Here is a 20,032-nt window from a genome sequence, read left to right on the forward strand (position 1 = left end):
GGTGGTTTGAGGAGAAAAACTCCCTTTAAAAAAGCCTTGCAGAGTTTGAGACATATAATGGAGGACTCTGAGACTCCAACATGAAAGTTCGATAATGCTGCCAATTGAACTCTAATGGTAGATGGGGATGAATCTGAGTGGAAAAGTTCGGCTAGAAAGTCTAGAACTGTTTGAATAGAAGCAGTGAAAGGATCTATATTCTTTGACTGCGCCCAATAGGAAAAACGTTTCCACTTGCTATGATAAATCTTCCGAGTGGAAGATTTATGAGAAGCTATCAAGATATCTCTGAGTGAGATATCAAAGGAAACCTGGCTAAAGTTGGAATTGGAGGAACCACGCTGTGAGGTTCAGAGAGAGAAGGGAGTGGTGCAACTGATCCGACTGATGGGTCAAGAGGTCTGGAACTGGGTCCAGATGCCAAGGTTGTTCCAACAGATAACGGTGGAGAAAAGGGAACCAAACCTGTCGAGGCCAGTAAGGGGCAATGAGGATCATGGAAGCTTCCTGAGCGATGGCTTTCTGTATCAGCTGGGATATCAGTGGGAAGGGAGGAAAGGCATACAGAAGTCCCCGGGGCCAAACGTGCACTAGAGCGTCTCTGCTGGGGTGGCCTGGTTGGGGAAAGAGGGTGAAAAAATCGTCGCACTTGCTGTTTTGGGAAGTAGCGAAAAGGTCGCAGCAAGGCCTGCCCCACTTTCGAAAAACTTTCTCCAACACTGAATTGTTCAGAGACCACTCGTGAGGCATGAGTATAGCTCTGCTCAATTTGTCTGCAATCACATTGGACTTCCCGGGGATGTGCGTTGCTAACAGAAATCGCGGAGAAGAAATCACCCATTGCCACAGTCTGAGTGCCTCTCTACATAGGGGGTAAGATCTGGTTCCGCCTTGTTTGTTGATGTACCACACTACAGACATGTTTGTCTGTTTGAATTGCTATAGTTCCCTTGGGAAGAGAGTCTTGTAGGGCTTGCAACGCTAGAAGCACTGCTCTCATCTCTAGGACGTTTATGTGCAAGTGGCACTAACGGTTGCCACATGCCCTGGACTGTCCTTGCCCTGGAAATGCCCCCCCCCCACCCGATCATGGAGGCGTCCATTGTCACTGTAGCAACCGGAGCGGGATGGACAAAAGGTCTCCCTAGGAGGAGCTGCGGAGATGTGATCCACCAAGAGAGATGATTCTTGCACGACTGAGTTATCCGAATAGGATGGGACATTGGGAGACTTTGGTAAGACCATTGTGTGAAGAGCATCCATTGTAAAATTCTCATATGGAAGCGAGCTAATGGTAGGAGAGGGATGGCCGCCGCCATAATCCCTAAGACTTTCAGGATCAGTCTGGCTTTGACTTTGTTGCTCTGAAAGACAAGGAAGACCTGTTTGTGTATGTCTGCTATCCTCTGCTCTGTGAGTCTGGCTGATATCTTGATTGTGTCTAGATTTGCACCTATGAAGGTAATAACACGACAAGGCGACAAGACAGACTTTTCGTAGTTTATTGATATGCCTAGTGCCTGACGTGTGAAAAGTGTAGTCTCTGGCGAGAAGTAAAAGATGCTTGCTGGGGGCTGTAAGGAGCCAGTCGTCTAAATAAGGAAACACCTGGAATCCTTGTCGTCTCAGGTGAGAGGCTACCACTGCCATGCATTTGGTAAACACTCGGGGGACTGTAGTGAGACCAAAGGGCAGGGCTCTGAATTGAAAATGACTGGTTCCCAGCCTGAAGCGGAGAAATCTCCTGGAGAGTCGACTCATCTTGATGTGATAGTACGCATCCTCGAGATCTATCAAGCACATCCAGTTTTCCCGCCCCAAAAGGGGAAGAATGGACTGCGTGACCATCCGGAACTTTGTTTTCTTGACAAACTTGTTCAAGTTGCTGAAATCCAAAATGGGTCTCCAGTCCCCCGTTTTCTTTGGAACCAAAAAGAATTTGGAGTAGATTCTGGATCCTACTTGGTCTGCTGGAACTGGTTGAATGGCTCTTTTTGCGAGCAGCTTTGAAATTTCTAATGCTGCTTGCTCCCTTTGACTGGGTGGAACATCTGGAAGTGATTTTTTGGACTGCTTCAGAATGAAAAGGAAAGGGATTCTGTAACCTTCGGAAATGATAGACTGCACCCACTTGTCTTGAGTTAGGGATAGCCAGGCTTTTGGGTACAGTGACAACCTTCCCCCGACTGTCTCCGAAGGTGGGCAGTCGGGCAACACCTCAGGGATGCTGAAAGGGTTTGTCGGAAAAGGATTCTCGACTGCCCTGATTCTGCGGACCCCCTCTGCCCCCGGGACGGCGTCTACCATTGTTGTTCCCTCCTCTGCCTCTAGAGGGGAACCGACTCTGTGCGCCAGGCAAGTCTCCTTGAGATTGTTTGCGGAACCACATCTTTCCCCCTTTCTGACCTTTGGGGTAAGGTCTAGAAGTAGAAAAACGGACTCAGACGGCAGAAAGAGTCTTGCCATCAGTCTCGCACCTAGTCAGAGTTTCCTTCACTTGAGGACCAAAAAGGGATGATCCATCAAAGGGGGAATTAGTGAAGGACGCCTTAAAAGGGTCCGCAAAGTTACAAAGCCACATCCAGGCGTGCCTACGCAAGGCTACACCTGTACCTGCCGCTCTACTTGCTCCATCCGCCGCATATGAAAGGAGGCGCATGGAAGAGTTGGTTATAGAATTAAGGGTAGCCAGCTGAGAGTTCATCCTATCCTGAAAACCCGCAGCTGTTGGGTCCTTCAACATTTCACTCGCTTCTTTGAGTAAATCCCTCTGAAGACGAGGGAAATGACACAGGTAATTCAGCGATCTCATAGTAAAGGTCGCTGACGAGAACATCCGCTTCCTGTACCTGTCCATCGACCTAGACTCCTTGTTAGGAGGATGAACAGGCACCGAAGGATCAGCTAACTCCTTCTTGGTAGCCGCAGCCACCACCATAGCATCAACAGAGACGCCTTTGGTCAGAAATTCTTTATCCTTGGGGGCCGTGATTAACTTTGATGGTCTCCTGGGGGTGGGTTCCACTGAGTCAGGAGCCGCCCAAGCCTTCTTTGCCACCACTTGCATAAGGGGGTCAAAGGGAGGGGACACCCAGGAGGTGGAAGGGCGAGAGCCAAACGCCTCAAGATACACTGACTCATCCTCTGAAGGGTTGAGGGATGGCCAATTCCCCCTCTGTTTTAAGATTTCAAGGATGTCTGCAAAGGAGACATCTTCAGAGGGGGAACGAGGGGAACCTTCAGAATCCTCTAAATCAGTGTCAGAGGTGACAGACTCAGGAGTCAATGTGCTTCCTCTTGCACTGCCTCTTCCTAGGGGGCTCTCCTACAGGGTCAGGAGAGGCCTCGGAAGAGGAGGAGATCCCCACAGGGGAAACTTGAGGAGCTGGCTCTCTAAGGTCGGGGATGAGAGAGTGAGTAGAAATCACCGGAGGCACCATAGGGGGAGGAGCAGAAAGAACCGACTGTGGAGTTGAACCTGGTTCCAACACGCTCCTCATGACCTCGAAGGCACCCCTGTCAGGCAGAGCAGGAGGTCTCCGTTCCGAAAAACTGAAAACCTCCCCCGGCACCGACAGTGATGGCTCCGAGGCCGATGTCGGAGCCGAACTCACCAGCGCCAAAGCACCGAGAGGGAGAGCGGGGTCGGACAAGGGTCCGATGCCACTCGCCCCCTCGGAGCCGATGAGGGAAGTCCGGCGCTGAGATTCTTCCAAGGAAGACATTGGAGCCAACGACGGAACCGATGACAAAGGTATCGGTTCTGACGTTACCACAGTCTCAGGTCCGAGCCGCCCCGGCTCCAAACTCAAGAGTCAGAGGAGGAATTTGAGTGATAGGAGTAGGTCTCGACTGAGTCGGACTTTGAAGCTTCTGGGCTAATGCCTCAGACTTAAGTCGACTCACTACTCTCTGAAGGTCATGGTCCGATAACCTGGAAGACCTAGAAGAGTGGGATCTATGGCTCCATTCAGACAGCAAGGGTGATGCTGGAGCCGAATGAACGGAGCCAATAGATGGAGATCGGGACCTTTTTCTTGTTGTCGGTTCCGATAAAATATTCGGAGCCGACAGAGTAGTGTCTTCCTCGGCTCCGGCCGGAGCAGAGGACACCGTAGGGGCTTGTATTCGAGATTCAATCGGCTCCAGCCGGAGCCGATGTTCGAATAGCTTTAGGGCCTCCAGAAGACGGCTCAGATGCTGGAGCCGAAGGTCTGGAAGACTTAGAGGGTTTCCCCGATGACTGAGTCGAGGGACCCTCAGGCTTAAGTAAGCCCCTTTAAATAAGTTTATTTTTTCACTCCTGCAGGACTCTAGGGCTGAAGCCATGGCAAACAGCACTTGAGTCCTGCAGGTGCAAAGGTCCCAGGCAGTACACACGAAGTGTGACCGTCTGTCAGAAACATCTTCTGACAGCACGAGTCACACTTCTTAAAGCCTGAGACCTTTGATTCCTTAGACATATCTAAGGGGAAAGTATAATCACACAAGCACACACACACACACCGATTATACTTAGGAGTAATTTAAAACTAATTTAAAACAAATTATAGTAACTAGAAATAAAAATCCCTATAAAACACAGTCACTCACTATAGGAAGGGAGGGACTGGGCCTAGGGCCAGAGGGAAAAATTCTAGAGATTTGTGGTAAAAAGGGGGTGGAAAGTTAACGGGAATGGGATAAACTATTTCAAAACTAAGTATTTATCAGAAAACTAACTTAAAAGGGGAAAAAAGGCTAAGAAACTAGTTCTTTACCAATAAACTAACCTGAGCCGGTAGGAACACACCTCGATCGCTGTAGCGGCAAACGAGATCTGAGGTGTTACCGCCTAGCATTGTGGGATATAGGGGAGCCTCGAGCCGGAGGAACTAGCTCTCGAGCTTTTAGAGTGGCCGAGTCGGAGCCGAGGATCGGCTCCGAACCTATCCAGCAAGAATGAAGGCGAGATTGACAACTTAACATTCTAGCTTTACAAGACTATTGCATGCATCTGTGTAAATCAAGCTGTTGCACTTTAAAATAAATGACCACAGACCTTCTGAAGTTCATACACAAAGTGGCTGTAACTGAGTACAGAAGGTAGTGTGTGGAAGAAAGAAACTTAGCCCTGCTGTGATCACAAACTAAAAATCTGAACGCAAAGTGCCTGCAACTGATAAGTACAGTGACTGTCTGTGGATTAAGCAACTTGCCTTACTGTTATTTGATCACTTAAAGTAACCTTACCTCAAGAAACACCATGTGTTTAGAGTTAGTGCTTTTATTCCTCTTTGCTGATGAAGATGAGCAAAAACGCCATCTGTAACGGAATCTTGAGTTTACTAGTTTTCAATATACACTGTAGTCAGAAGATAACAGTCATGTGATCACTATTAAGCAATCACTGATCTGGCATGGTAGCAGCTCTCTAACAATATATTGTACTTGCTAAAATTTGTGCAACATTATCTTTCCTATGGCTTAAACTTATGTGTGGGGATGTGCATGGGCACGCATGTAGGGAATGCAGTGCAGTTAAGAGCAACAAGCTGGTCATAATTTCTTGCACATTTCATCACAGATTGCTGCACTATACAGAATTACGTGGCCATCTTTTCTGGTCTGGGCAGGATGTGTGAGAAAGCTACTAAATCACTGGCATAGTGAAGCAAGAGATAAGTATTATTTCACACCCCTTAACTTTGTCATCAACTTCTAGAGCTGTGATGCCTTCTGGGTGTGGTCTGCATGCAGTGTGTTTTATTTAGCTGCTCTGGTTTTCATCAACACTCCAAGTCATGGTATAGGTGGAACTACTCTTCCTGCAATTTGCCTGTAGTAAACAAGTCATTTTTTTTCTTTTACACACAATCTGCACATCTATGGGCAAAGTACTGAAAGGCAGATAAAATCTTTAAAAAATAAGGCATAAAGCACAACAGAACATCCAGACCCTCAGAGCTTCTGAATGCCTCCACAACCCAATCTGTATAAATGGATTTTGACACTGGCTTTAGTATGCACCACTGACATGGATCTAACCTTATGTAAAAACTCACCTCAATTATAGATCCAAACACGGTCACTGTAGCTTGTGGAGGAGTACAGCCAACAGAGTTATTACTTTAATTTTCACTACAATCAAAACTCGGATACGAGCACAGAAAGTCTGGACACACTGACGGGCTGGGGAAAAGTACAGTTGTGTACACTTACCATAAATGTAAATGTTAAGAGTGTATTCACTATTGCAGTCATCACATTTGGGGTTATCCCTGCCAGGGTAGCCCATGGCGGGCCCGAATACCAGACACACAGTATTTCTGCGTCGGTTGCCGTCGCTTGAGGACTGACGTCAGGTCGTCAGCGTTTTAAATTAATGCAGCCGACGCCATTACATCAGTTTTTCTTGCCCTAACCTGTCAGGAGCACCCAAAGTAGGAGGCCAGGTTCTGGTGGTAGAACCCCACCAGTGGAAAATAAATACCAACATGTCCCTTGGAAGGGAAGGAGAAAAACAAGGGAGACTGGTAATAAAAGGAGAAAGAGAAGAAAGGGGGAAGGAGGGAGGGAAACCAGGACTGCAACAGTGAATACACTCGAACATGTACATTTACGTTAAGTGTACACAACTGTACTATGTTCTTTGTGTTTCACTGTTGCAGTAATCACATTTGGGTCGATTCCCAAAGTTGATGAAATGGGTGGAGGCAGTGAAGCAAATTAGGGCAGGCTAGGATGCCCTGCAAGACTGCAGAGGCAAACCCTGCCCTGGATTTGAAGAGAAGAAGGTGGTAATGCTTGGTAACAATGTGAACAGATGTTCAGGTGGCAGCCTCCAGGATGTCCCTGGTGGGGACTCCTCTGAGGAAAGCTGCAGATGTGGAGGCTGCTCTGGTGGAGTGTGCCCTTATCCCCTTGTGGGAGGCTTTCCATGCTGTTTGTAGCAGAAATGGATGCAGTGAGCTATCCATTTGGAAATGGTTTGCTTGGAGATGGCTTTGCCTTCTGCCCCTGTAGCAAAGATAACCAGCAATTGAACAGACTTTCAGAAAGATTTAGTCCTGTCCAGATAGAATCTGAGCAGTGTGTGCACATCTAGAGAGTGAAGAATCCTTTCCCCCTTGCTCTGGAGATTAGGAAAGAAGATGGGCAAATTAATGGATTGGTTGAGTGCCACACTGGACACCAACTTGGGCATGAAGGATGGGTTAGTTCTGAGGGATACCCTATCTGCATGGAAGATGATGATGGGTTCCACAGCCATGAGTGCTTGCAGCTCAAAGAATTTTCTGGCTGAAGTGATAGCCAGAAGGAATGTCTTCCAGGAAAGAAATTTTAGCTCTGCAGAAGAAGCTGGTTCAAAAGGAAGCAGGGTGAGCTTTTCCAATACAAACTTAAGGTCCCAAGCTGGTGTTAGTGCCCTTCTGGGGGGCCTCAAGTTGCTAGCCCCTCTGAGGAACTGTTTGATCAAAGGGTGTGAGAAAAGGGGCTGCTCAGTGGGAAAATGAGCAGAGGCATGAATTTTTAGAGGAAAAAAGAGACCACTGTGGAGTAGGTCAGTTAAGGAATTCAGGATGAGAGGGATGAAGGGCTGTGCCATATTTGCCCTCCTTAGCCTGGATCCAGGTGCAGAACCTTTTCCATTTATCTATACACGACTTTTTGGTGCTAGGACGTCTGGCCTCACGGATAACATCTAGAACCCGTTTACTGAGTATGGCAGATTGGTTCATGGTTAGGAAATAAGCAAAGCTGCCAAATTGAGTGTCTGCAATTGAGCAGCATTTCCTGGCTGTCTGCCTGAATAAGGCAATCATCTAAGTATGGGTAAATTTGAATATTTCTTTGTCTGCAAAAGTCAATGGCCGGAGCCAGACATTTTGTGAAAACTCTGGGAGCAGTAGATAAGCCAAATGAAAGCGCAGAGAACTGAAAGTGTTGAGATCCTGCCCTGAAGCAGAGATATTTCCTGCATGAGTCCCTGATAGGAATGTGGAGGAAGGCCTCTTTTAGATCTAGGGTGGCTAGCCAAACACCTTTGGAGAGCATGGGTAGCAACTGCTGGAGGGCAAGCATTTTAAACTTTGGGATTACCAGGAAGGTGTTTAGTATGGATAGAATGAGGATGGGGTGCCAGGTGCCCTCTTTTCTGGAGACCACAATCAATCAATCTGGAGTAAAAGCCTTGGCCTATCTGTTCTGCAGGAACGTGTTCCACTGGTCTCAGAGAGGAGGGAATGGATTTGCTTTTGAGCCTCTGCACACTGATTTGGCGGTAGATCTGGGAACCCTTGTGGGGTTGGAAGGGTGTGGAAGGAGAATCTGTAACCCTGAGGAGACACAATGCTCAGAACTCATTAGTCCTTGGAAATGGTGGCCCAGGTGCTTGAGTGAAGGGACAGTTTTCCTCCTATAGGCAAGTGAAGGTGGGCAGAGGAGTGCTCGGGAGGAGAGTTCTTACCATAAGGGGGTGGGATTAGAACTCCATGGTTTTGAAGTGGTGGTAGTCCACTGCTTGGATCTCCGAGTTCCCCCGGGGCTGCTGTCTGGCTGGGGGGGGGGGGGGGGGGGGTCTGCTTCCACTGGGCCTAGGCTGGGCCTGTTTACTCAGAGCAGGAAAGAACCAGTGCTTGGAGGGACAATGCATGCTGAACATATGGGGCTGGACTTGTAAGAAATCTTTAAATGTTTGCACAGATTTTGCTTTTTCTTCCATCTTTTTTTAAGACCTCTTCTGCCTTAGTGCTAAATAAGTTATCTTTGTGCAAGGGGGCATCAAACAATTTAGATTTGACATGGTATGGCAGGGGTTGTTCCTTAAGCCATGCGTCTTCTTATGACATATCCAGTCACTGCTGCCCTACAAGAAGCTTTTAGGGCGTTAAAACAACAGTGCAAAGTGCGTTTAGTTACTTGACTTACAGAATGCATTAAAAGTCTTACAAATCTTTAGATTCTGCCCAAGCAGGAAAGGAAGACATTCTGTTTAAGGAATTCCAAGGTATGCTGCTGATATTTCAGCATATGAAAAGTACAGCTGTGTACACTTACCATAAATGTAGATGTTCAAGTGTATTCACTGTTGCAGTCATTACATTTGGGTAATCTGCTGGCAGGTTGCCCTCAGTCGGCCTGAATATCAAAGTCCTGGGTCCTGCGTCGGTTGCCGTCTCCTCTTCCATGTCAGGTCGTCAGGGGAATAAAACAGGCAGCAGACGCCATTTTCTTTAGTTTTTCTTGCCCCAGATGTCAGGTGCCCCACAAATGGGGAGCAAAAATATATATCTAAACTATAAATACATGCAATTGTCACAACATAAACTTTACCTTCATCTAAAAGCAAATACACCACAAATGCTGTAGAATATAGTGAAGGAAATAGAAGTTCTAGAAAAAAGGGGGATGGCGGGTGGGTAACCCGGAATGCAACAGTGAATACACTAACATCTACATTTATGGTAAGTGTACATAACTGTATTATGTTCTTCATGTTTCACTGTTGCAGTCATTACATTTGGGTAGAATCCCAAAGCTATGGATGGGAGGCTGGAACTAAATAGCATTAGGAACAGCTATAAGGTCCTGCAGAATTGCAGTGGCAAAACCTGCCCTGGACTTAGAGAAGAGAGACAAATGATAATGCTTTGTAATAGTATGAACAGAACTCCAAGTAGCAGCTTCTAGAATGTCTTTGGTTGGTATCCCTCTGAGAAAAGATGTTGATGTAGATGCAGCCCTGGTGGAATATGACCTAATACCCTTGGGCACCAGTTTACCATGATGCAAATAGCAGAAACGAATGCAATGGTTTATCCACTTAGAAATAGTCTGCTTTGAAATAGCCTTTCCCTCTGATCCTGCAGCAAATGCCACCAGTAGCTGCTCAGACTTAGAGATTTGGTGCTGTTTAAGTAGAATCTTAGTAGTCTGTGCACGTCCAAGGAATGCAGAATCCGCTCCTCCTTGCTCTGACAATTTGGGTAAAAAGTTGGTAAGTGAATAGTTTGGTTAAGAACCACATTGGATACCACCTTAGGCATAAAGGACTGGTCCCGAGGAACATCCTGTCTGGGTAAAATAAAATAAAAAGGCTCCACAGCCATGAGGGCTTGTAGCTCTGAAACCCTTCTTGATGAAGTGATTTCCAGAAATAAAGCTGTTTTCCAGGATAAAAACTTTATATCTGCAGTAGCAGCTAGTTCAAATGGAGGCAGGATGATCTTTTCCAATGCAAATTGAGTTCCCATGCAGGAATTGGTAATCTTCTGGGAGGCCTTAAAATTTTCGGCCCCTCTAAAATAATGTTTTATCAAAGGATGAGAAAAGATCAGTAGCTCTGTGTTGTAACGAGCCAAAATGGCAGAGGCATGGATTTTTATTGATGAAAAAGGCTCTAGTCAAGCATCTCAGTCAAGTATTGTAAAATCTGAGGAATATTTGGCTTTGCTGTGTCAGTAACTTGTGCTTGGTTCCAAGCACAGAAGCTCTTCCATTTACCAGCATAAGATTTTCTAGTACTAGGCCTTCTGGCTTCCAAAATGACATCCATCACAGATTTACAGACAGGTGTTGTTTGAATAACTACATGATCAGCCATGCTGCCAGCTTCAGAGTTCGGAGCGGATTGTGCAGGATTTGATTATTCTGCTGAGACAGTAGATGAGGCATTTGAGGCAAGTACTAAGGGAGTGGAGACATATTCCTTAGGACTGGGTACCAGTGTTGGCGAGGCCAGTCCGGGGCAATTAAAATCATTTTTGATTTTTCTTGTCTGACCTTTAGTAGGACCTTGGGAAGAAGAGGCAGAGGAGGAAAGGTATAGACCGATAGGTTTTTCCAACTGAAGGATAGGGCATCCACTTTCCATGCTCGTCTGTGACAAGTCCTTGTGCAGAATTTGTCCAGGTGATAATTCTAGGGAGAGGCAAATAGATCTATGTCCAGGCTCCCCCATTGCTTTGTTATCATGCTGAAGACTTGTGGATCCAGTTTCCACTCGTGAGGGTCTATAAGGTTTCTGCCAGAGTATTTTGTTTTCCTGGCAGGAACTGAGCTTGAAGATGTACTTGGCAAGTCAAGGCAGTGTCCCACAATGCCATGGCTAGTTTGCAAAGGGGGTAGGAGTGCGTGCACCCCTGCTTGTTTATGTAACACAACTGTGGTGCTGTCAGTCTTTATCAGTAGTTGTCCTGGATGAAGTAAGATCTTGAAGGCTGTCAGGGCATTCTGAACAGCGAACATCTTTTTGGTTGATATGCAGATGCATTTGTTTTGGGCTCCATATGCCCTGAATGCATCTCCCCACCAAGTGGGCCCCCCAAGCATAGTCTTGATGCGTCTGTAGTTAGGGTTTGGTTGGCAAGGGTAGAGTGAAAGAACGTGTCATGTTCTGGTGACATGTCTCTGCCCACCAAAGAAACTCCTGTTGTAGGCAGGGAATGAGAGGAATCATAGTTTCCAGACTGTGGCAATGTTGACTCCATAAACTTGGTAGGTACCACTGTAGTTTCCTCATATGCAGTCTTGCATATGGAATCAGTAGAATGCAGGGTGCCATGAACCCCAAAGCCTGCAGAATTTGACTTGCAGATAACTGGGTCTTTGTTGCCATCTGTTTGAAGTAAATAGTCAGTTGCCTTTGTCTGGCGTAAGGTAAGCCATCTGGGCAGCTGTATTCAAGCTTGCACCCAGGAATGTTATCTTTTGAGAGGGTACCAGTTGTGAATTCTTTTCGTTTATTGTGTACCCTAGGCATGTTAGAAGCCTTTTCACAAACGCCAGATGTTGAAGAAGAATGTCCTTGTTTTCTGCTTGAATGAGACAGTCCAAGTAAGGATAGATTTGAATACTTCTTTGCCTCCAAATGCAATTACTGGTGCCAGGCACTTAAAGACCCTGGGCGCAGTAGATAAGCCATAAGGCAGTGCAGAGAATTGGTAATGCATAAAACCAGCATTGAAGCGGAGGTATCTTCTGCACGATTCCCTTACTGGGATTTGCAGGTATGCCTCAAGTGTAGAGTCACTAGCCAAGCGTTCTTGCCCAGCATGGGCAAAAGCTGCTGCAAAGTTAGCATTTTGAATTTTGGTATGTCCAGGAGTGTTCAAATCTGATAAACCCAGTATTGGGTGTCAGGCATGGTCTTTTCTGGGTAACGGGAACAGTCTTGAGTAAAATCTTTGTCCTTTTTCCTGTTCTGGAACTGGCTGAATAGCCCCCATATCCATGAGGGACGCAACTTGTTTCTGTGCCTCTGCCCATTGATTTTGTGGCAGATCTGGCCAACCATATGGAATTGGCAGAGTATGGAAATGAAATCTGTATCCCTGGGATACTATGTTTAATAAAAAAATAGAACTGATACCAAACCAAGTATAGTACAAACTGGAGGTCACCACCACGTAACGAAATCTTCTTTATTAAAATAACAGAATGAGCGCTTTCGCGTGCATCCACAAAGGCACGCTTCTTCAGATTCAGTAGACAATAGTAAAACACATTCATTATATGTACAGAACATTATTAAAATTAGAAGTTAATTAGCCTATAATAATGGTTCTTCACTCTTTCAATTAATTATAACAGGGTGTGACCTGAAAACAATTAGTTACCTATCTTTTAGAACATTCAAGTTGAAGTGCCCAGCTTATAGAAAAGAGTGTTTGCTGTTTATACAACCATTAAATACAGCATTCTAATACATAGTAAAACTATATCTGAAGTAATCTAATAAATAGGCTCCATAGTATAAAAAAACCTATGTATACAATACATAAAAAAGTTATGTATATATATATATGACTACACCTTAAAGTTAATAAATGTAAAAATATTAGCCTATATACATATTCTAGAAGAAAAAAATGTGTGTATTAGATATTAAACGCCAGCAATTCATTCACAGCCTCTATTCCAAAATAATTCATATCAATTGTATATAAAGATGCATTTTATAAATATGTACTGAATTATAACCTCTAAAAGTAAAATAAATAAATACATGTTCTCATAAATTCATATAGAGAATTCTTCACATAACATGGAATATAATACTATGTACAGGAATAAAAAGCTAAATAATAAGGAAAAAGGGGGAGCTCACATTTTTATCATGCATAAACTTATTACCATGAAACCATCCTTATGCAATAGACAGATGTTCCATTTAGTATTAATATTTTCGTTTTTTTTTTTTTTAAATGTGATCTGATACTCACATATGTATTCAGACCTGGAAAACTTTGAGCTCTAAATTTAAAAATCCAATTTAATTCTATATTCTCAAGGTCATTAAAGTTGTCACCTTTTCTGATATTCATTTCTTTCTTTTGTAGTACTCTAAATAAGAACTTATGTTCTGGATAATCTATAATATGTTTGGCCAGAGCATTCTTTTGATCAGCTTTTTTGATAGCATAAATATGTTCTTGTATCCTATCCCTGAGCCTCCTTGTGGTCATGCCAACATAAAAGCGGACATGACTCACAGGTGGCCAGGTAAATAACATTGCTATCCTCACAGTTTGCAGTACACTTAAATTCAAAGTTGAATAATAACTCAGAGTGGAAGAATGTCTTTTCCTTAGATATCCATACACATGAACTACATTTCCCACAAGAGTGGGTTCCTCTAGTATTATTCATAAATGGATTATTAGTTATCAAAGATCTATGCAATTTTTCATCACAGAGTATCCGTTTCAGGTTCTTTGAGTTCTTGTATACAAAGTTCGGTCTTACACCAACCAACTGTTTGATATCTTCATTTGTTGTAAGAACAGGCCAATTCTTTGAAATAACATCTGTTATATATTTGTTATCACTTGTATAAGTAATAATACATCTAACATAGTCTGAATTTATTTTTGAAAAATTTATATAATTACTTTTAGATGAAGAATTCCAAATTCTACCTACATCAGAATGACTAAAGTACTTATGACCCCTAGATATAACATTCTCCTGTGTAAATGAATCTTTAATATTTCTAACCATATCTAGGTTATATTTCCGATCTTGAAACATTTTTTCTAGCATGTCAAATTCATGATTCCTAACATTAAGGTCTTGACATATTCTATCTACCCTTACATATTGTCCCTTTACGATATTTTTAAAAATGAATCTTGGGTGCATGCTGTCATATTGCAACAAATTATTTTTCCAGCATGCTTTTCTAAATAAAGATGTTTCTAGTCCCCCTTGTCCATTCTTTTTTATTTTTAGATCCAAAAAATCAATTTCAGAGAAAGAGTATTCAATTGAGAACCTTAGAAAGTCTGTAGTCATCTCTAGATCTACTATAAAACTTTTCAATTCTTGTATGGTTCCATCCCATAATAAAAGTATATCATCTACAAATCTGTGATAAAAAAGTATCTTTTTATAACTAGGGTGTGTAAACAGATTTGTAGTCTCCCAACTATATACAACAAGATTTGCATAAGTGTTAGCGCAGGGGGTGCCCATGGCTACCCCCCACTGTTGTATATAGAAATGTTCATTAAACATCATAGCATTCTTAGTCAAAACTATTTCCAATAGTGTATTAATTAGAACTTGTTCATTGTTGGTAAATTTACCTTCCTTATTTAATAGGGACCTAATAGCTTCCATACCATACAAATTAGGAATTGCAGTAAATAGACTCTTTACATCTAGTGTGACTAAAAGATGTGTTTCTGTAACCTGAAAGTCTAAATTCTTAATATAATCAATCAATTGATAAGAATCTCTTAAAATTGTAGGTACTGAAGATACTAATGGTTTTAATTTTTTCTCCAGAAATAGAGAGACATTTTCTGTTACCCAGTTGTGTCCAACTACAATGGGGCGCATGGGAGGTGGTATCAGTCCTTTGTGCATTTTTGGAAGACCTTTTAAATAAGGTATAGTGGGTGCTCAATCAATAAGAATAGATAGAAATCATAACTAATTTGTCTACATAATAGTAGTTCATTCAATTCTTGATGTACCTGAAAAATCAGGCTTTGAACAATTTTTTCATCTATTAATTTGTAAGTAATATTATCCTTAAGAAGAAGTTCCATATATACATAATAGTCTTTACTATTTAGTAGCACTAAGCCCCCACCTTTATCTACTGGTCTGACAACCACATTTGTGTTCTCAATTAAGCAATTCAATGAACTCCATTCTTCTTGCGATAAGTTGTGAAACAAATGTAGAGTACCCTTATTATACAAAGTATAATGTTTATATAAATCATTTTCACACAATTTAATGAATGCATCTATACATGGATGAGGCACTGGCGTATATAAACTTTTCTTTTTAAAACCTTCAAAATTATGTTGAACATTAGAAACTGTAGTATTACTTGAAACATTTTTAACATTTTTAAAAGATAATTTTAGCGCAATTTTACGAGCAAAGGCTCTTAAATCAGTTAACAAATCAGAGATCTTACTTATTTGTGCCGGTATATAGCTTAGGCCTTTGTTTAACAAAGAATAATCCACATTACTCAAAATTAAGTCCGATAAATTGTAAACCAGGCTGTTCAGTCCTTCTGACGTCCCCTCTTGTGCTGCGGTTCGCCTGAGATCTTCCTTTTCCTTCTTGTGCGACTCTCCGATCTTCCTCTTGAGCTCCGTCTTACGCACGGTAATGGTAAAAAGACTCAATGTTAGTCTGTTGAAGTTTGGTCTCGCTCCCAAATCCACCTGCTGCTGCAGACATTTGATTGGGTGGTGGAGTATCATTGAGTTCATGCGAGGCTTGTCTAAGACTTCGGTTAGTGTCGGCATGATGTCATCATGTAAAGTGGGTGTAATTAAATGGGCAATGTCTCTGTCAACCACAGAAGTATTTCTTTGTATATCCGATGTTACCCTTGCGGTTCTTTGCTGCAAATTATCACGATCTTGTCTCGCCCATACAAAGACCTGGCCATTCATGAACTCACTGTGGTCTCTCTGTAGTTTACGTAATTTAATTACTTGGAGTCTCTCCCCATATGCACTTATTTGATTTAACAAGTTGTCAAGTCTGTTGCTAAAAGTTTCCCCTTTAAATTTTTTCACTATTTCTTTATATAGACTATCATTCTTCTCCATTAAAGCATTCTTTATCGGGAGAAAATAGTCTATAAGTAGCTTTATGTAGTTAAAGCTAAGCTCTAGATTAAGCTTTTGCCAATTTTTTAATAGTTCCGGATGAGAGTTTCCGTAAGATGGCATACATAACACTCTCATTCCTCTCGGAACTATTTTGAAATGCAGACATGCCTCTAGATGGCGTCTTTGCCAAAGTAATCGAAACTGTCTGTACAAATTATTTTCAAGTTCTTTAAATACAGAGTTAAACTCCGACAGCAAATGGGCAGTACCTGTTTCATTAAATGCCGCATCCATAGTTAGCTCAAAAGTCAATAGAGGATTAGCTTTCTTATCACATAAACTGTTCCACTTGGAGAAACTCTTCTCCGGGTTATAGTCCAGTTCTACGGCTAGGGTATCCATCGTGTAGAGTCAGGAACAAGCAAAGAGAATATCCAAAAGCCGAAAAAAGCAGCAAACCTGACCCTCGAAGGTGTTTCCAGAAAAAAACGAAAAGTGTAGTACAAACTGGAGGTCACCACCACGTAACGAAATCTTCTTTATTAAAATAACAGAATGAGCGCTTTCGCGTGCATCCACAAAGGCACGCTTCTTCAGATTCAGTAGACAATAGTAAACACATTCATTATATGTACAGAACATTATTAAAATTAGAAGTTAATTAGCCTATAATAATGGTTCTTCACTCTTTCAATTAATTATAACAGGGTGTGACCTGAAAACAATTAGTTACCTATCTTTTAGAACATTCAAGTTGAAGTGCCCAGCTTATAGAAAAGAGTGTTTGCTGTTTATACAACCATTAAATACAGCATTCTAATACATAGTAAAACTATATCTGAAGTAATCTAATAAATAGGCTCCATAGTATAAAAAACCTATGTATACAATACATAAAGTTATGTATATATATATGACTACACCTTAAAGTTAATAAATGTAAAAATATTAGCCTATATCCAAATGCAATTACTGGTGCCAGGCACTTAAAGACCCTGGGCGCAGTAGATAAGCCATAAGGCAGTGCAGAGAATTGGTAATGCATAAAACCAGCATTGAAGCGGAGGTATCTTCTGCACGATTCCCTTACTGGGATTTGCAGGTATGCCTCAAGTCTAGAGTCACTAGCCAAGCGATCTTGCCCAGCATGGGCAGAAGCTGCTGCAAAGTTAGCATTTTGAATTTTGGTATGTCCAGGAAAGTGTTCAAATCTGATAAACCCAGTACTGGGTGTCAGGCATGGTCTTTTCTGGGTAACAGGAACAGTCTTGAGTAAAATCTTTGTCCTTTTTCCTGTTCTGGAACTGGCTGAATAGCCCCCATATCCATGAGGGACATAACTTATGTGCCTCTGCCCATTGATTTTGTGGCAGATCTGGCCAACCATATGGAATTGGCAGAGTATGGAAATGAAATCTGTATCCCTGGGATACTATGTTTAATAAAAAATAGAACTGATACCAAACCAAGTAGTAAAGAAACAAAAGTCCAAACCACCACACTGATAATAAAATCGATTCTTTTTACTTCCAACCACAACAGATGAGCGCTTTCGTCTAATAGATAGACTTCATCAGATCGGACTTCACACAGGTCTCGGTAGAGGCCTGCGACTCGAAAGTAGCGGGCATCAGGGGCTGCAAAAGCAACTCACTGAGTACCAGCGACTGGCTTATGGGAAGCTTCGACATTGGTATTGGCCCTCAGTCTGTCTGTCCTTTTCTTGGCATTTTTTGTGAACTCCGGTAGTCTGATTGCTATCCGACGACATTTCAAGGTAGTTAAATCTGTTTCCAAAATATTGTGAAACAAAGATACACCGATGCTTAACAGTGCATTGGGTAAATCTAGCACAAAACCGACACCAAGGCACGTTAAGATCTGGGCCTAGGCAAGGAATACAGTACAAATGAAAATCCTTACGAGGTATTTGCTTCACACAAGTAATGCAATTCTTAACTTTTACTGACGTTGGTATGGAGCAAGAAAAAGTTTACCCAACGGGGTATGTAGCTTTAACTGAAGACTTTAGTTCTGAAACCCAAATGTGAAAATTTCAGGAGTCGGCCGACCGGCACTTGTGAACTACTTCCGCTTCAGGCACCGTGTGGCAAGAAAGACTAAATAAAATGGAGTCGGCTGCCTGTTTTATACCCCTGACGACGTGACGTCATGGAAGAAGAGACAGCAACCGACGCAGGACCCAAGACTTTGATATTCAGGCCAACCGAGGGCAACCTGCCAGCAGATTACCCAAATTTAATGACTGCAATAGTGAAACACGAAGAACATCTCACAATTTAGTGCCCTGAAAGCAAGAGTAGCTGAGGTGCACACCTTTTTACCCCATCTGTCTAATGCCAGGGAATCCCTGTCTGAAGGGGTAGGACTCTTAGCCGAGGTTGCTCTAATCCCTTTTTGCCCTTGAGAAATGACCTCAGGGTCAGCTATTCAGATTTTTAAGATATTTGTGCGAGTCAGGGACTCTACAGCACCTGCCTGGTTTTCTCAGAGCAGGAGGTAGGGCATCAGGAGTCCAGCTGGATTCAAGGAAAACATCATCCACAACATCCAGGACTGGGGGGATGGCCAATGGTCTTGTGTTGCAGAAGATCTAGGAATTCCCAGAGTCTCTTTTTGGACTGAGGGAAGTCCTGACTATCCCACTGGAAATGCTCCTTTAAACTATGCAGGGTTTCCCCAAAGGAAAAATCCTCTGGGGAGAGGCTGAATGAATGGAGTACTCTGCATCAGAATTCTCATAAGTGGAGAGGGGTTGGATGCCTTCATAGTCAGATGCATCAGATTCATCTGACTCTTGTTCAGACAAAACTATAGGGGACAGATCTCTTCCTTTTTGAGGGGGTAGCTTGGCTTCCCCTGATCAGCATGATAAGGTCTTCTGCCATTTTAAGCATTTGAGACTGAGGCAAGGTAGCAGATGCCTGAGAGTGGGCCGTCATTTTTTTGGGTGTGGATTGAACCCTGGGCCTAAGAAACTTGGTAGTTTTTGAAAGGACTGTAGTCGCAAAAGACTACCTCAGTTTGTGGCAAGATTCAGTAGTACGAAGGATTTTCTCAGAAGCCAGTGCCTGCTCAGCGGCTCCGAAACCATCCAAAGTAGAAACGACCACAGGATCCTTAACCAAAGAAGAGTTTTGCGGCATATCAGACTCCAAAAGGGTCTCGGTAGCAACCTGTAAATCAACTGAAGCATGCATCAGGAGCTGCGACAGCGCGCCACATGGAGTACCAGAGGACTGACGACTAGCTTAACAGAAGCATCGTCAGTAGGTTTGGACTTGTGCGATCTGTCTCTGTCTTTATCTTAACGTTTTTTCAGAAGAACTGCTGTCGGATGGCTTAGAGAAGCCATATCAGAATTAGAGGACCGTAAACGAAAATATCTGGCTACAACAAGGGACAGACTGATAGTTCTGGAGTTGAACAAAGCACAGAAGCGACAACGGAGGAAGTCATGGTCTGGGCCTAAACAAGTGACGCAGTAAGGGTGGGTGTCTCGGTGTGGTATTTCCTTTCTAAAGGCGAGACAAATTATTAACTTTTCTGACATCAGTTAGTGCAAGAAAAATGGATCTCAAGGGGATACTGATCTTTAGAAGACTTCAACTTCAATTCGGAAACGAAAACTCAGGTAGCGGCCGACAGGCACTCGTACAAACTACTTCTGCTTCGGGCTCCATGGCAAGAAAGACTGATGTAATGGCGTTGGCTGCCTTACTTTACACTACTGATGACCTGAAGTCAGTCCTCAAGCAACAACAACCAACGCAGAAATAAAAAGTCTCAAGTATTCGGGCTGGCTCAGGACAATCATGTCAGGGATAAACTGAAATGGGATGACTGCAACAGTGAAACACGAAGAAAATCAGTCATCATTTTAGCTTTCGTCACCATAAAACTTTAGCTACTCAGACTTCTGAAGTATTGAAATGTATTCA

General features: G+C 43.0%; 1 protein-coding gene across 1 annotated transcript in view; it reads right to left on the reverse strand.

Annotated features, from left to right (window-relative positions):
* The window catches only part of AKIRIN2 (akirin 2), a 473,016-nt gene that overhangs the window by 449,013 nt on the left and 3,971 nt on the right, over positions 1 to 20,032 (reverse strand). The window contains exons 2-3 of the mRNA XM_044073113.1: positions 16,235 to 16,297; positions 4,391 to 4,438 (exon numbers count right to left, since the gene is read on the reverse strand). Of these exons, the coding sequence (XP_043929048.1) occupies positions 4,391 to 4,438; positions 16,235 to 16,297 (111 nt within the window). The remainder of the gene's footprint in view (positions 1 to 4,390; positions 4,439 to 16,234; positions 16,298 to 20,032) is intronic.

The sequence above is a fragment of the Protopterus annectens genome, chromosome 1.part0, assembly GCF_019279795.1.
Source record: "Protopterus annectens isolate FY-2018-M chromosome 1.part0, PAN1.0, whole genome shotgun sequence".
Classification (NCBI taxonomy): Eukaryota; Metazoa; Chordata; order Ceratodontiformes; family Protopteridae; genus Protopterus; species Protopterus annectens.